The 18660-nt window shown below is 35.0% G+C and overlaps 2 protein-coding genes across 2 annotated transcripts in view; both read right to left on the minus strand.

Annotated features, from left to right (window-relative positions):
• LOC127522225 (uncharacterized) overlaps positions 1-18660 on the minus strand; it is an 884749-nt gene that overhangs the window by 355659 nt on the left and 510430 nt on the right. The window contains exon 66 of the mRNA XM_051911962.1: positions 18157-18330. Coding sequence (XP_051767922.1) covers positions 18157-18330 — 174 coding nt within the window. The remainder of the gene's footprint in view (positions 1-18156; positions 18331-18660) is intronic.
• On the minus strand, positions 6102-11132 carry LOC127522266 (protein NLRC3-like). The gene is made up of 7 exons (XM_051912040.1): positions 10820-11132; positions 10047-10143; positions 9343-9447; positions 8815-8922; positions 8525-8609; positions 8042-8237; positions 6102-7936 (listed from the first exon to the last, which is right to left on the minus strand). Exons 2-7 carry the CDS (start codon positions 10067-10069, stop codon positions 6102-6104), a joined length of 2352 nt encoding a protein of 783 aa, XP_051768000.1. The 5' UTR covers positions 10070-10143; positions 10820-11132.

The raw sequence follows: 18660 nt of genomic DNA on the forward strand, positions 1-18660 counted from the left end.
TATATTAAATAAATTGAAAAAAAAAAGGAATGTATGTCACTTTGTACTTCACAGTATGTTGAGACAGAGGCACCAGGACTGCAACTGACAGAAAGCACTATAGCACGATACAACGATATTTCTTCAAAAGCCGATCGTGGAGACCATTTAATTTTTCACAATCAAAATGGCACACCCCTATAAGAATGTTCATTTCGGACACAGCAAGTGTCACAGCTGCTCAAATGTCCAAACCCCGCCTAATAACAAGCAAGGGAAAGTACCGCAATGGAAAACATTCGGAAACTGATTGTAAAATAATATTCCAAAACAAATATACTATAGGACTAAGGGGGATCTGTTATAATTTTCACAAAATTTATTTCAAATTTAATTCAAGCACTTTCAAAGACCAATATTTGTTTTCAAGTACTTTCCAGGCCTTGAATTCATGTGTCTGAAATCCAAGTACTTTCAAGGCGCGTGGGAACCCTGATTTTGTTCTTTGTACAAATGTATTGAAAGCTAGTTGCAAAAACTGACAACTGAATATGGAGACAAACAAGAGGAGAAAGAAAAAGATAATCTCTGCGTATCTTGACGAATTACAGCACAGCCACAGAGGTACACAATAATGTAAGAATGTTTTCTTTCATCTCTGATAGACCACCATCTTCTCTTTAATTTAAAAAAATAATAATAATTATACCTAGCCAAGCTTCATATAAAAGTTTCTTCTTACAGTAAATGCGAACATCGCTAAGACTGAAAGAGTATGAGTGGAGGTAAACCTGCACACACTCACACCGCCAAATCTCAAAGACACCATCTTGAGCACTGAGCCCATTGCGCTTTTTAAACATTGGACTTTTATCACCAAAATGAATAAGACGGATGATATGGTATACCCACATTGTAGCAAATAAATAAAAGATCTTTGGGTTTTTAAATGAATGTTTAGTTCGTAGTTAATTATTATTTTTTAATGAAAAACACAGCAACAATAAAACAAAGACAAACTCACATATATTAAAGTGCCCCTATTATGGCATTTGAAAGGTTCCTATTTTTGTTTTGGAAGTCCCCAACAACAGGTTTAAAATCATGCAAGGTCAAAAAACACATTAATTGTCTTATAATATGCATTTATTTTTACCTTATTTGCTCAACAACTCCCAAATGATTCGCTCAATGATTCATTTTGCCGAACCCCTTGTTTGCGTGACGCTAATCTGCGGTGATTGGTCAGATGACTTCTGCTGATTAACATAGAGTACAGTATATAGTGCTTGCATCACTTACATTATATCCCTTGTGCATCAAAAAAAAGTTACACATAGGTGCAAAATGGACAAAAATGTCCTTGTCCAAAAACTGTCATAAAAATATGATTTATTAATATTTTTTTCCACTTTCGCTGATGTAAATTTTTTAACCAGCATCTGTTCTATCCATAGATGCCAAACATTCATTAATTTTAAGAACTGTAACCCTTTAAATGCTGGTTTGTTTACATAATGCCATAGGTGTTGAAAAAATTAAAAATAGTAGTTTATTTTCATAAACTAAATGCTAAGCAGATTTTTTTTCTTTGCTTATTAGATTCTTGGGTGTGTCAATGAAGAACAACAACATTAATTTTGAGGCATTTATATTTTTTATGTAGTGTCAGATACAAAAACTAACACTTAGGTCCATAATGGACAAAAATGTCCATGCCAAAAAACTGTCATAGAAATATTATATATTAATATTAATTTTTTTTTTTTTTATCAGCATCTCTTCTATTCATAATTACCAAACGTTCGTTTTCAGAATTTTAACGCTTTACAAATTGGTTTCTTTACATCCTCAGCTTCTAATGCACCTGTGTGTTCACTGTCAGTGGGCAACACTAGCTTCAGAGCTTCCTCTGCTGAGTAACGTCTCTTCATCTTGCAAACAATGAAATGATCAACCCCTCAAGCACCACATATTTATAGGTTTGGCTGTGAGGACACCTGTGTGAACTCAAACTTTGTATAAAATCTACCAGACTAAACAATCAGCATTTTCTTGTGGTGAAAACTAAAACAATGTGTTTAGGGGCTTCTGAACTTCAAATTCAAGCGTACCTTTTATCTCTGTACAAAAACAATAACAAGTGAAAAAGTGCAATCAAGGGTTAAGATGCGTGTTTGGTCGAAAAAGAAAAACCTCAAAGCTCATTAACCTTCTTTGACCTTTTTCATAGTTTTCACATGGCCCTATGACCCTGCCAAGGGTGTGACTCATACATGGAGTGGGATTTTTGATTGTCAGTACAATATAATTTCTTTTAAACTAATTACACACATTAAATTTTCAGTAAACACATGCAAACTACACTCTGACATCCTTACCAACATACCCACACAATTATAGCTGCATTATTTTTCAAATTGACTCTATAATATGCATAAGCAGAAAACACAAATAAAGCGAGTATTTCTTTTATATGCCAAATTTGAAAATATGGCACAATCTAGTAAAAAATGGTAAAAATGTAAAATTTGAAGTCTTGTCGATAGAATGAATGCCTATTTGCAAATATTGTATCATTTTATAGTCAAATGGCCCTGGGTTAAAAAATTGCAGTTTCAATGGGTTTCAATGTGGACATTTTTGTCCTTAAGGTCCTGAGTGTGACTATTTTTTGTACGGAGGGTAAAATTGATTTTTTGAAGGAAATGAGGGTAAAATATTAAAATTCCAATAAAAATAAACACCTGAGCCAAAATTCATGTAGTTGGCATTAACAAAGGCACACTTATAACAAAAACAAAACTGAAATGGACAAAAATGTCCATAAGGTTGCACAAGGGATATTATTATAATAATGATGGTGATCCGCTCTGTTCTAAAAATAAAGACTCAGAGTGGAATTAAGTTGTTTTGTGTTTATGTTAGCGAACCTAGCCCACAGCTCGGTGGTAAACACACAGTCATGGTATATGCGTTAGTGCAACACAGAAACGTATTGATAAAGCACTGCAGGTGTACACCAACGTATTACTCTATTCTTTATCATAACTCCAAGTAATAACATCAAAAAACATTTGACACATTTCTAGACAATTGCGAGGGAACACATACTGCTGTTAGCTGGTTAGCCGGAGACCTACAAGCTGCACGGAGCGAACACAACACACAACTAGGATAAATACGTATTGTACATGCTACAGAGAATGAGGTGACTCTGGCTTGGAATTTGGACGCGGAGACGTCACTGACATGTTTGGATTGAACCATATAAGGGTTTCAGTCCAGTAACTTTACTCTACTTAGGCCATTGAACTGAAACTCAGAACTGTGTGGATGTAAGACACTGGATTTTAGTCCTTGCTAATCGCATATTTGTCTAGAAGATTTTTATTTATTTTTTGTTTGGGGGCAGTTTTATATCTTGGCTCCTTAAAAACTTAACTAATTTAAATTATTTTCTCTGTGAGAATTATAATTACATTCTTTCCTACAAAACAGTCAGTCTGTCAAACGTGGCAACAATTATTAATCGTACTCACAGGTTGCAATTCGGAGGAGGAAAAGAGCTGGTCCAAATAAACTGGGTACTGACCCATCCTTCAATAACAACCAGCCTGCGAATCCCTCGTTGAACGCATTTAGATTGAAGAAGCAGTCGTCAGCAAAATGACGGGAACACACAGCACAAGGTTCGGGTTTCAAGTTTTCCCTGGCATGTGCAATAAGTGGGCGGGCAATATGCTAATGTTTCATTGTGACGTCACAATGAAACAGCTTAAGATTGGTTTTACAAATGACTCGTTTAATTGATTTAGAGTCTACTCTTACTTTTGAGAGACAATAACTTAATATACGGTGCACTTTCAGAATTAAAACTTTGCAGGATGTTTTCATTCACTTAGAGCTATGTTTCACACTACATGAAAGATAATTTTCAAAAATCCATAATAGTAGCACTTTAAACAAAGAAATGCAACATTTATTAACAAAAGTTCTCTTGCGCTTTTGCCTCTGTCAACATCCTGTCAGTCATTGCACCTCACTCTCGGCATTTGACTCCTGTGACTCAACTTACCTCAGTATCTCCAATTTACAGTTTATATTCTTCAGTCCAGTGCAGAGCAGCTTCAATCCTAAATCCTGCAGATTATTATTGTTCATGTTCAGCTCTCTCAGATTAGTATCTGCTCCAAGAACTGCAGCCAGAGCTGAACAGCTTTTGTCTGTTAAATTACAGTCATTTAACCTACAAGAGAAATAAATCACATCACATAATTAGATGGAACACATACAATACATTTTCTACATACAAATATAAAATATATTTTCCATTATTATTTTTACTTAAACAGCATATATACAGTAAAGAGGCTGAGCTAAAATATGAATACTCTTCAAAACTAGTATTTCCTGTACAAATTTCCTGGGTAAAATGAAGCATGTGAAAAATATGAAAAAAAATATTTGTGTTACGATTTCTAGCTTTTTATAGCTGAGCCTGGTTTCTCCAATGATTTTTTCTGTATTTCTTTCACCTGATGGAGTTTGGGTTCTTGCCACTGTTGCCTTTGACTCGCTTCTTTGGACACTTAAAGGGGACCTATAATGCCCCTTTCACAAGATGTAATATAAGTCTCTGGTGTCCCCAGAATATGTCTGTGAAGTTTCAGCTCACAGATCATTTATTATAGCTGGTCAAATTTGCCCCTATTTGGGTGTGAGCAAAAACATGCCTTTTTTGTGTGTGCAAATGCAAATGAGCTGTTACTTGCAGCCCGCTTTCCAAAAGAAGGTGTTGCTTTACCAGCTCACGCTTCGGTTGCTCAACAATAACAAAGCTGGAGAATTTATGTAAATATTATGTTCTGGAGTTTATGTAGATTTTAGGGTTAGTGATGTCTTAAAAAATGCCTGCATTCACATATAAATGTCTTGTTGCTATTAAATCTTTAATGATTTAAGTAAAGCTAAGATTACTTAAATCTAAGAACCTAAGAAATTGTATTAGTTATTAATATTTCAAGATTAACATTTACTGGATTAAAGCAATTGAGGTTTCCTTGATTATTCATAGTGGTCAACCGATGACCGATGCTGATATCTTAGAGAGCAGGGTGGCCAATGGGTGAAATATCATTAATTTAATGATAGTATAAACACATTAATAATAATTGTTGGAATTAAATTTATATTTATTTTACTTAATATTTACTAAATTACAAATACATATTTTAATTTAAACTCGATAAAAAAAATTATTAAATGTGTACATCAAATATGATACAACAGACTTTTGATGAATGTTTATTTGTAAATCTCTCAATCATCTACTTATTGCATTACAAACACAATTAAAACTACAGAACTACTCATAAAACTAAGCATTTAAAATATCAAATTATTGGGAGATACAGAGTACCAACTGATAATATAACTGTACTTTATTTAGCCTGTTATATAAAAATCTCATTGTTTTATATCATAACCTTTCAGAATTTCATTTTATTTTTTGCCAATATAAATAACATCTGTAACAAAAACAAATGCGCAAACGTTTTTAAATGTTCTTTTATATTTTGTCTAAATATTTGATAAACTGTCTCCATTAAAAAAATAGATTATTTCATATGTCAGGCTTTACTTGGTAAAGGCCCCGATACACTTCAAACGAAATCGAAGAACAAACTGATGTGAATCATTTCGAACAAAATCAGGCTGAAACGAATATACTGTATAAAGTGTTATAATATAAACGCAACGTGACTTTGCTGGAGTGCCGAATTACAGAGCTTATTCAAACAAACATATCCACAAATCCTTGCTAGTTTCTCAGTTTTATTGTGTTTATTTTGTTACTGAGAGGAAAGCGCGCAACATTTGTACATATTCATTTAACCGTCGCTCTCAGCAGTGTGGGTGGCGTCAGATGTTCGATTACAGTATATCGCTGCTCATGTATTTCGAACTTCATTTAACCCCTAAACGAAGAACAAAAAAGAACTTTGCTTGAAGTATATCAGGGTCTTTCAGTTCATGTTCATGATGGGGAATCACTATAGAATAATGTAGATAAATGCATTTTTCAGATGACAAAAACATGACAAAACATGTTAAGTGACTTACAGAGCTCTTCTGGAGGTTTTGATGACTGCCGATAATCTAATGAGACACTCGTCTGATTTCTTGAATTTCTGAAGCTCAAACTCCTCTAGCTCTTCCTCTGATGTCATCAACACAAAGACCAAAGCAGACCACTGGGCAGGTGAAAGGTCACCAGATGAGAGACTTCCTTTGCTAAGGTGGGTCTGAATCTCCTTCACCAGAGTTTGGTCGTTCAGTTCATTCAGACAGTAGAACAGATTGATGGATCTCTCTGCAGACAGATTACCTTCTAATTTCTGCTTGATGTACTGAACTATTTCCTTGTTGCTCTGGTCATTGCCGTCTCGCTGTGTCAACAGACCCTGTAAGAGTCGTCGATTGGACTGGAGTGACAGACCGAGGAGGAAGCGAAGGAAAAGGTCCAGGTGTCCATTGTCACTCTTGAGCGCCTCGTCCACTGCAGTCTTCAGAAAATCAATCATGGTTTCATTTTTGTTTTCCTGTTCTGTAGACTCATGAACAAACACACTTTTCTTGTTGATGTCTAGAAACAGATGTGCATAAAGGGCTGCAAAAAACTCTTGAATGCTTAAGTGAACAAAGCAGTACATGGTACCAAGAATGATCCCCGTTTCCTCCTTAAAGATCTGGGTACACATGCCTGAGTACACTGATGCCTTATAGACGTCAATACCACAGGCTTCCAGGTCTGTGTCATAGAAGATCACGTTGTTTCTTTCCAGTTGATGAAATGCCAGTTTCCCCAGTGAAAGGATGGCATCTTTATCCCAGGAAACATCTGCTGCGTATTCTCCATCATACTTTCGGCGGCTCTGCTGGATCTGAAAGCGGAGAAAGTGTGTGTACATTTGTGTCAGAGTCTTGGGAGTGTCTTCAGTATTTGATTCCTGTAGTGTTTTAGAGATCTCATCAGCCTGATTGTTTTTCACATCATTATTTCTTTTCTCCTCCAGAATGTTCTGGAGAACAGTGACTGAAATCCAGCAGAAGATTGGGATGTGGCACATGATAAAGAGACTCTTTGATTTTTTAACATGATCAATGATTGTGATGGCCTGATTCTGATCCGCGAATCTTTTTCTGAAGTACTCTTCCTTTTGAGCGTCACTGAATCCTCGTATCTCTGTCAGCCGGTCGATACAGTCAGGAGGAATCTTACTGGCAGCTGCTGGTCTGGTGGTGATCCAGATGAGAGCAGAAGGAAGCAGATTTCCCTTCAGGAGGTTCGTTAGGAGAACATCCAGAGAGGCTGGTGACGATACATCACACCACGTCTCATTACAATCAAACTTCAGAGGAAGGCGACATTCGTCCAATCCATCAAGGATGAACAGGACTTTGAATTGATTCCTTCTTGTAAGGTTCAGTCCTTTTGTCTCTGGGAAAAAATGAGTTATAAGGTCCATCAAACTTAGTTTTTCTTTCTCCTTTAAGTTCATCTCTCTGAATGGAAGAGGAAATATGAAACTGATATCTTGATTTTCTTTTCCTTCAGCCCAGTCCAGAACAAACTTTTGCACAGAGACTGATTTTCCGATGCCAGCGACTCCTTTTGTCAGTACAGTTCGGATCTCCTCGTCTTGTTCAGGAGCTTCAAACAAATTTGTGCATTTAACCTCAATCTCTTGAGATTCATGACGCCTGGAAGCAACTTCAATCTGTCTGACCTCATGTTCAGTATTGACCTGTTCACTGCCACCCTGAGTGATATAGAGATCTGTGTAGATGTTATTCAGAAGTGTGGAGTCACCATGCTTCGCAATTCCTTCAAACACACATTGATACTTCTTCTTTAGGCCACATTTTAGCTGATGAATGAAGATCAGCTCATCTAAACACAGGAACAAAAAATAGATAGTTTTAGTCTTAATTTATAGTTTTATGGATAGTCTACATTAATAAGTGACAATCTGACAGATGGTCATGAGTCTCTGACCTTCTAGATCATCAGCAGCTTCATCTTGCTTCATCTCTCTCAGGTAATGTAGTGTGAGATCAAGAGCTGCTGCTTTGATACTGCATCTATTCTCATTAAAGTCCTTCACAAAGTTTTCTCTGTTCTCATGTTGTAATATTTTCTTAAACTTTTCCAGCTCTTTCTTCAGAAATGTGATTATTGTGCTCTCAAGATCCTACAAACAAAAGTAAGAAAAAAGACAGAATAACACAATTTAAACCAATTTGTACATCTACATTTGGTCAACACTATTTATTCAATAATTATAATATCGCAAAAATGAAAAATCAAATTAAAAGACTAACATGCTAACCAGCTGTTATTTTTCACAAATAGAAAAAAAAAGTGCTTCAAAGGGAAAATTAAGTGATTAAGAGTAATTAAATTAAATTTCTTTGTTCAATAACAAATAATGTTTGTTCGGTATAAATATTAAACATTTATGAAAATGTGTTTTCCTACCTGGAAGATCCACAGGAGATTGTCTTTGAAATTCTTGTGGTTCCTGTGAGTCTGAACGTCTGAGTCTAATGTCTCATATTGAAGCCTGTAATCAAATAAATACAATAAAATACTGATTTTCTAGGCAAAATATTACAGAAAGCTAGAAAAAAAAAAACATTAGCCATGAAAACTTGATAACTTGAAAACATGATAAATATTTGATCTAAAAATGTTCCATGATTGATATTCACTGATACAACTTTTTTAACACAGTCAACGTGTGACCAAAAATTAGAAACATGAAATACCTTTTATTAGATGATGGTGTTTTCTCACTGAAGTTTGGTTCTATACCTTCTTTTGACTGATCACTCTTCAGAGACACAGAGCTGGACACATATGAGCCTGGTCTTACACTAATGACACAAAATAATTGAAAAAACACTGTGTAATTGTGTTACTGGAATGAGATCCATAAGGTTCCCAGGAATTGAGTTTTATTGTGTCTTATGAAGACTTCAGATGACCAACACCTGTGAAGAGACGGCGCCAACCCTTACGAGGACTTCAGATGAAGCAAACTCTGGATCAACATGCATATTATAGAAGTTTCTATATATCCTAATAATAGAACAGTCGACTCTGATAACAGATCACTCTAAATTGTAATGCTGACATGCACTCCCTGTGAAGCTGCTTTAAAACGTATCGTGAAAAGCGCTATACAAATAAATGTGAATTGATTTGAATTTGATATGATTTTATTCAGTCAAGTTCAATCACATACACCACTGTGGACAAATAATGCAACCCTATAAAGTAAACACACAAAATACCTTTTATTAGATGATGGTTTTTCCCCACTGAAGTCTTGTCCTATACCTTTTGACCGGTCACTCTTCAGAGACACAGAGCTGGACACATGTGATCCTGATCTTACACTAATGACACAAAGAACAGAGAGAAAAACACTTTAGTAAAGGAGGTTCAACTGTGTCTGAAACACATCCGTGTCTTTATCTAATCCTCCACAGAAATGCACACACTCACACAATTTACAGTTTACGATCATTTTATTTTTCTGGCTCAGATTGTTTTAATGATTTCCTTATTGTACATGAGTGAGATTAAATATGTTAAAAATACTTGAACATTTTAAGAGAACATGTCAAGTTTTTGTTTATTGACAGAAATGGAGAGCAGAAATGTGTGTGTGACACGGTTTTGTTAGCATACTTCAATTAAATTAAGTGTATAGTTGTTTCCTAATGTCTGTCAATAATTTTATGATCTAAAAACCAAAGTCATGTATTTGGATTAATTCAGTGTGGTCGCGTCTAGAAGGAAATTAACAAATTATTAACTGTGATATTGTCTATAGAGTCCTGTGACAAACAGAGTTTTATAAACAATGTCAGAGTTAATTTAAGAAGTTCAAAATTGAAGAAATATAAAACAATGTTTAAAGTTTTGTTATTCACAGGAAAAAACAAACTCCAGTAGAGTTTAAAATGATTGTGTGAAACAGACGCAGTCTTACCTGTGTTTCTCTGAGAGACTCATCTTAGAGAGAGAGTCCTTTCCTCGCTCCTCTGATCAGCACTGGTTTGAGAAAACAATCAATCGTTCAGCAGGACCTGGAAATGACAAGATTTTACAGAGATGAAGAACATGGCAGTTACTGAAGAAAATAATGAAGAATGATGAGTTAGAAACAACAGCAAAAACAATGAATAAAATAAAGTGAGTTACAAATATATTGTCATGTAAAATAACTGAATGGTCTTAATAATTTCAGATTGTTTAATGAGTTTAACTGACTCATGACTCTAAATATGAATTCACTGGGGAACAGAAATTTACCTAATTTCTTATATTCTTTATTGCAGTTTAATATAATTTTACAATCATATTTACCCAATCTTTTTTAATTGTTTAATTGTTTGTCATTTAATCATTACTTCAAGTTCACAATGATGGTTGAATTCATAATTGTTTTAGAATCATTTGAAAAAAGTAGAGTAAAAGTAACCTGAATTATAATGGTCATACTGTATAACTACTAATCATAATTGTTATATATGAACTGAAATATTCGATTTAATAATAATAAATTAATAAATAAAACCTTAGGCTTCATCTACATGTCTACTGTAAATGTCTGGTTCAAAAATACTTTCGATTTCGCATCACAAAATCAACAGCCTAAACCGGAAGAGAAATCCTTCAGAAACATATTCGTTTTCAATAATCGTTTCTCAATAAGTTGATTATTGAGGGTTATTGAAAAATACACCCCACCCCCTCACTTACTTTCTTGAAGTCTTGTCCACTACGAAGAGAATTTATAAGTATTTTATATAAACGTCCTCTTTTTCCTCCTACTCTTGTTGTCTGTCAGCGCGCGTCGTTCTCAAAATCTCTTGCTGATCGATGAATTGTGGATTAAATATTCATAAATGATCGCGAGTGTTAGATTTGGTTATCATTGTGAATGTTTTCTGGAACATCGCATGGATCAAATCCAGAAAGCAACATGTTTATTTGGTATCTCTGTTGATGTTGTTCACAGTGTTGTGACTTTACTTTCGTTTTCTTCTTCTTCTTCTGGTGTTAATGGCGGTTGACAGACCAACTGAAATGGTGCATTCCCGCCACCTACTGGATAGGAGTGTGGAGCGCATAATGGTTGGGAAGTTCGAAAACAATAATTAAAAAAAAAAAAAAAAAATACAACTCTATTCTAAATTCTATTGATCAGTCTTGTTTGTTTTAAGAAAGTAATTAATTCATGAAATATCCATGATTGTTTTGGGCCATTTCCTAACAGAACCTGAAGAGACAAATTATTTATTCCGAAAGATCTTAAAGCTTGAATTAGTTTAAATCACACTCTATAAGTACGTGTTCTACTGATTCTGCTTGACCACATTTATCACAGTTTCCATTTTCATGCTTCCCCATTCTATGCAGACACTGATTTAATGAACAATGTCCAATACGCATTCTTGACATTAAAACATCTTCTTTCCTGTTGCCAGACTTTCTTCTTTCTAGACCTACTTTCTCTTGAATATGATGAAAGCGTCTACCTTTTGTTCCACTATCCCACTCCTTCTGCCGTTTCTTTCTTGTTTCATTTGCAATTAACCCTTTTACTTCCGCTTTACTCAATGACACTTTAATGTCAATTTGTGCATGTTTCAAAGCCTGTTTAGCCAGATCGTCTACCTCCTCATTTCCTTCCACACCCATATGTGATGGTATCCATAGGAAATTTACCATAATTCCAGACTGTCTTATTCTAAATAGACTCTGCATCACTTCAAATATCATATCTTGTCTCGCTGTTGATATTCCACTTAACAAGCTATTTAAAACTGAAAGGGAGTCTGTACAAATTACTGTTCTTGTTGGCTGTACTTCTTCTATCCACTGAAGTGCTTGAAATATTGCTGTTATCTCTGTAGTAAAAACAGATATATGATCTGAAATTCTTTTTGATATGTTTGACTTTGAATTGGGGTATATAGACTGGAGCTGCTGTTATTCCAGATTCAGGATCTTTAGAGCCATCCGTGTATATCTGTAATATGCTATAATATGTTTGTTCAAATGATTGCTGCACTGCTATATTTGTTAACATATTTCTTTGTTATGTTTTTCTTCATATAACCGAATGTCAACTACAGGCATAGGGAAAAGCCAAGGAGGAATTGCTGAAGTTGCCACAGAAGGGGCAATATTGATGTCACTAATTCCCATACTCCGTGCCTCCTCATTAGCAGTCCATCCAAAGCTCGATAGTTTTTTATACTCATATTCCCAGCAATCCTTCAGAACTTTCTTAACTGGATGACTATCTAAGTGTCCCTTTATATTAATCCAGTATCTCATCTTTAATTTTTCGGATATCTTGAGGCATTTCACCCATCTCTACTTGTACTGCTGTTATTGGAGATGATCTTATTGCTCCACAACATATTCGCAGTGCTTGTGATTGAATTGCCTCAATCTTTAAAAGTTGTGTTTTAGATGCAGAACTATACACCATACTGCCATAATCAATAGCTGCTCTTCTCAGTGCACAGTATATACTTTTTTTTAAGAGACTGACGACATGCCCCCCATTTCATCTCCTGCCAAACACCTCATTACATTTATCGCTTTTTTACCTTTGTCTACCATTTTCTGAATATTTTTGAGTCCATCCACATTCTCAGAAATCTAATTACTGACACCTGCTCCAATTGTTGTCCATACATTTTAATATTCATTATTGGATTGATTTTTCTTTTTGTAAAACAGATCACCTGAGTTTTTGCTACAGAGAAACAGAAACCCCATTCATTAACCCAATGTTCTACTTTTTTAACAGCGTTCTGCACACACTTCTCCACATGCCCCACATTGCGCTGTCATCTGCATACAAGGACCTTCCTATCCCCGTGTCTATCTGAGTAAAAATGTCATTAATCATTAGATTAATCAGAATAGGACTGCTAACACTAACTATCTGAGAAAATGCAGAACTAACTTGTATAGTTCTTTTAAACAAGAAATTCTTGATCCAATTATACATTCTTCCTTTTATTTCCATTCCTTCTAATTTTATTAAAAGTCCCTCTTTCCACATCATGTTGTATGCTTTTTCAACATCGAAAAATACTCCTACTAACACTTCCTTGTTTACTTGTGCCTTTCTTATTTCAGCTTCCAAACAGAGCACAGAGTCCATTGTGCTTCGCCCTTTCTGGAAACTACTTTGATATGGTGAGAAAAGGTTTTTCTTCTCAATGATATGCACCAATCTGCTCATTACCATACGTTCCATCAGTTTGCAAAGGTTTGATGTTAATGCTATGGGCCTGTAGTTATTTGGTTGTGTACGATCCTTGCCTGGCTTTGCGATTGGCACTATAACACCATGCTTCCAGTCAGCTGGTAACTTCCCTGACTCCCACACCTTGCTAAAGAGGCTTAAAATTATACTTAATGATGTCTCTGATAGATGTTTTACCATCTCATAACCAATATCATCTCTTCCTGGTGAAGTTTGTTTAACCCCTGCAAGCGCTTTCTTCAGCTCATACAGAGTAAACTCTGAATCTAAAGTACATCCAGATGGTCCTTTTTCTTCCAATAGTTGAGGATTCTTACTCAGGATCTGTTCCCTATACCTCCTCATTTCATCTGACAAATTTGAGTTACTGTGCACTTTAGTAAATGTTTCTGCTAGCGCCTCCGCTTGTTCGATGTCTGATATTACTAGTCTATCATTATATACAGGTATGCTGCTATTCTCTCCCATTTTCCTCATCATACTCCAAACTTCATTAATTTCAATATCTTCCCCAATACTGTTGCAAAATTCCCCCCAATAATTTCTCTCAGATGTCCGTATTACTCTCCTCACTATGGCCTGTGCTTTTTTATAATTAATAAAATCATTATGATTAAATGATCTTCTTACTCTCTTAAGTGCTTTATTCCTTTTACTAATTGTCTCACTACACTCCTCATTCCACCATGGGACGGCTTTCTTCCTGTTACCAGCCTTCTTCTTACCTATTACTTCTTTAGCAGTACTCTGAAGAACTTCACATATCTTATGATTAAAATCCTCTACATCTTCCATAGACTTACTAAATTCAGACATTATGTTATGACATAACTCCTTAAATTTGTCCCAGTTGGCTGATTTAAATTTCCACCTTGGCAATTTTTTCCACCACAATTTGTACTATATCTAAACCGATTGTACTGCTGATAGGGAAATGATCACTACCAACTGTACTTTGATTTAATACTTTCCAATCACATTTTCCAGCTAAACTTTCAGAGACTAGAGTTAAGTCTAACATCGAATATTTTCCTTGTGACAAATCAACTCTTGTAAATCTTCCATCATTGATACACACTAATCTCACTAATGTCTCCATCAATCCACTGTAATCTGTGTTTGTACTCCTCCATAATGTGCTGTGTGCATTAAAATCACCACACCATACCACTTTATGACTTCCATTTCCTCCAATATTTTCTAGTTTATCTTTGCTTAACCTGTCACATGGATTATAAAAGTCAATTATTTTAATACTCTGTACACCTTCCCATATTTCCACCACTGCAACCTCTTGCTCCCCATTTACCTCAACTGTTCTATACCCAATATCTTGTTTAATAAATGTTGCTACCCCACCACCATTTCCTTTATTTCTATCTCTTCTGACTGCAATGTATCCATGAATAAAAAATTTTTATTGAGGTTTAAGCCACATTTCTTGAGCACATATAATGTCAGGACTATTTTCTTGATTTGTTATACATTTTTGGAATTTTTGTCCATTGGCAATTAAACTTCTTGCATTCCATTGCAATATTTCCTTTCGTTTTCCTCTTCTTCGTGTGTTTTTCAGGAGGGTTTTGAACCAGCTGAATGAAACCTACTGTACTGGAGCGAGGATATTCTACCACATGTGTCTAAATCCTGTTTAAGACCATTTAAAGTGACATTTCAACAGTGCATTTGTTATATTCCCTGTTTCTGGACTTTAATCTAAGATCCTGAGGTTTGTATTTGTTATGTACATTCAATCCTTTTGTTTTGTATTAGGACCAGACTGCTTATAGACACCAGACAGACAATGATTTATGCAACAGATTCTCTTTACTCATCTCACTTGCACAAAAATAAATGCAGCTAGCAATTGAAATTGAAATTTGTATTAATCAAGGTCCCAGACTTGTGTAGTTCACACTTTACTGAGGACAGAAGGTAGTCTGTATTAGAGACTCTGGGAAAGTATTGCTATTTAAGAAATAATTTACTTGAGTACAAGAAGTACTGAAAAATAATATGACTCAAGTAAGAATAAATAAGTAGTTTGCTGGAAAAACTATTCAAGTTACTACGTTACAAAGTACTTTAGTATTATTATTTTTCTATTTTCACCCAAATGAGGATCTTAGCAAGATGGAGAGCTAACATTCTCTTGTCATTTCTGTTTCATTCATACTGGAAGCTGGAGGCTCACAATGCTTAGAGAAACGCAGCCCAGCATGATTTCTTCTCCAACAATCCTAAAGATCGCTCATATGATTTTATGTTTAACATCTACAACTTCACCTTTATTTAAGGAGAATCTCTCTGCATCTGCTCATGTAGCTTCAATAATACAACAGACAAGTCAACTTTTCAAACAAAAACAATTAATCTGAACTTTTTATATGTATGCTTTTATTTGCATGTGAATGTAAATGTGGTGAAATTATAATTGCTAAACAAAATGCATTGGACGATCTAGACCAGAGCAAGTGAAAGACACACAAATGCTGTTAACTGGTAAAATGTTTAGTTGGTCTGACTAGAAGAGACTCCATCCACAGAACAAAGACAATATACTGTATATCTGTGCATTAACAACAGACACATAGATAACTTAATATAAAATAAAACAGAATAACAAAAATAAGCAAATATATTCTGTGCAGAAAATGTAAGAGAGATAATGTAAATGTTTGAAGTAACATGTAGACTTTATATCTTTTGACACATTTATGTGCTATACTTGACAATCACGTTTATGATTAGAAACATTTTAATCATTTTGGATGAGTTCAATCCAAACATTATTATATTTGTAGGCCTGATACTGAAGAGCCTGAAGATTTCTGCTGACAGACTCATCTGAGCTTCTTCCTCCTGTTCACCTTTAAATAAAACAAAACCATCATTTGTCTGAATACTAAAGCAACATTAATCATTCAATATCACGTTTCTAACACACATGCTGCTTTATTTCATTGTAAAGTCTGAGTCTCTTCCATCTGTATGAAACACATTTACACATTAATCACACATTTATTTCTCCTCATAGACACAGTAGTGAGACTCTTCTGTGGATCACCTGATGATTCCTGATCCTCTCATGACCATTTCAGAGATTTAAACAATCTACTAGAGGTGTTTGGCGATTGATCTTCATCTACTCTGTAAGGTGAAACAGAAGAGAAAACAATCAGTGTTCAAAGTGCAAATTAGTTACTATATTTCAATCACTGCTTTCTCAGTAAAAAGAAGATACATTAAATTCCTGTAATCAGATTAATTACTGACTTTACATGATCCTGCAGAGATATTTGTGTTTTAAATATAATACATTTAAACCATGAATCATGTTGATCTGTTTGTGTGTTTGTGTTGGTGTGACTCCTATTGAGTGACTGTAAAGAAGAAACTAATGAGTGTACGGCGTATGAATAAACCACAGGGAGCAAATACAAATGATATTCTGAATTAAAACACAGACCTTTAGTTAAAGCCGTTTGTCCTCTAGTTTAAACATGTTTGTAGGGCTCTTAGTAAATAACTGAAAGTAAAGTGAGTGTAAAGTAGTGTGATGTGTTGCTTGTCAAAGTAAAAACACACTAGAGACAGAGACATTTCTCATGTGAGGCTGGACGGCTGTGAGCTGAAGCTGAACGCACTGATTTTGGCAGGAGTGCAGCGTTTTCCTACAATCTGACCAAGTCTATTTTCAAACTGAAATGATTCACTACTGACACAGTTAATAAAGCAGGTGTTGTTGAATAAAGCTGTGACAGTGTGCTTTTGTTCTCTTTCCTCCTTTGTGTTGAACATTTTAATAACTTCACATTTTGTTCTCACACAAACACTTTGTTGCAATAAAGCTTAATGATAATTTCCTTTCACAAAAAATGAAAGGTTTGTTCACATATCAGAGGTAAATGAAGATCTCTTTAATATCACAGTGATGTTTCCTCACCTCAGGTCACAGTTTGAGTCTCGTAGCACGTCACTGAGCCGCTGCTTTGAGTCTCCTATATTATTTAATCTCAGATCAAGATCTTTTAAAAACTGCAGTGCTTTTGAGTTAGTCAAAGACTGAGTTAAAGAAGAAACATCTGTAATGCCACAGTGATGTAGACTAGAAAGACACAAACAGAGGAAGAGAGATTATCTTACAAACAAATCATTAATGTGAAGAATTTTGCACAAATATAATGTGAACTCAGACTCATTGTGAGATATTGAGTATAAAGTGTTTTAGTTTAAACTGTTAAAGTGATTTTAATCATTTTGATTCTTGTATGTGAAGAATGTTACTGACCTCAATCTCTCCAGTTTACAGTGTGAATCCTTCAGTACGTCACATAAGTGCTTCACTCCTGTGTTTCCTATTATATTCCAGCTCAGGTTCAGCTCTCTCAGGTGTGACGGGTTTGATTTCAGAGCTGAAGTCAGGATGACACACTGTTTCTCTGTAATACTGCAAACACTCAGACTGAAGACAGAGAAATAACAATAGTTCACATCTATGATGATCATCTTATTGAAGAGCTTCAGCAGCATTTAGTTTCCAATAGTCTGTTTTGAAACCCAGTTACACTAGTTCTGTGTGCTGAAGATACTGTTTCTACTCTTTCATTTTAACTATTTATTTGATGTCTTTATTCTTTATTCTCTGTTGAAAAGGCAGATTTCTGAATATCTGTTTAACTAGATGTGACCAACAGGGAAACCCAAGAAAGTGCACTGCTATAAAGAATAAAACATAAGCTCTGCTGTCTTAAAATAAATAAACTTCAATCACACTGTAACTGCTGTACAGTATAATGATACTAACTGTAGTTTCTCCAGCTTGAATTGTGGGTTCATCAGTAGATCACTGAGGTTTTTCACTCCAGAGTCTCCTAGTTCATTACAGCTCAGGTTCAGCTCTCTCAGGTGTGACGGGTTTGATTTCAGAGCTGAAGTCAGGATGACACACTGTTCCTCTGTAATACTGCATTCACTCAGACTGAAGACAGAAAGAGAAAATGACTCAAATCCATGTTCAGTTCATGTGTGAGTTAAATGAATCATGAATAAATGTCATACAGTCACTAAAAACCAGTAAAAACATGGAAACTTAATGATAGAAACGAACAAACCAAGACAGGAGCATTTGAGGATACTAGTTACAATCCAAGTCTGGATCCGTCCTCACTCCCAAAAATAAGTGAATTTATCACTCTAGATTAATATATAGGATCAATAAAAAAACAATAGAAAATTAACATTTAAATGGACTATTTTCATTATTAATGTAAGAAAATCTAGTACATGAATCGATTATTTAGTCATTTTA

Source organism: Ctenopharyngodon idella, chromosome 2 (assembly GCF_019924925.1).
Source record: "Ctenopharyngodon idella isolate HZGC_01 chromosome 2, HZGC01, whole genome shotgun sequence".
Classification (NCBI taxonomy): Eukaryota; Metazoa; Chordata; class Actinopteri; order Cypriniformes; family Xenocyprididae; genus Ctenopharyngodon; species Ctenopharyngodon idella.

What these genes read in the sequence shown, in the direction of transcription:
- LOC127522266 (XM_051912040.1), bottom strand. Translation starts at nt 10,069, where the DNA reads ATGAGTCTCTCAGAGAAACACAG. An exon ending in ATCTCCTGTGGATCTTCCAG is followed by an intron (nt 8,238 to 8,524) that starts GTAGGAAAACAC and finishes TTTTGTTTGTAG; the next exon opens with GATCTTGAGAGCACAATAAT. An exon ending in AGCTGCTGATGATCTAGAAG is followed by an intron (nt 7,937 to 8,041) that starts GTCAGAGACTCA and finishes TCCTGTGTTTAG; the next exon opens with ATGAGCTGATCTTCATTCAT.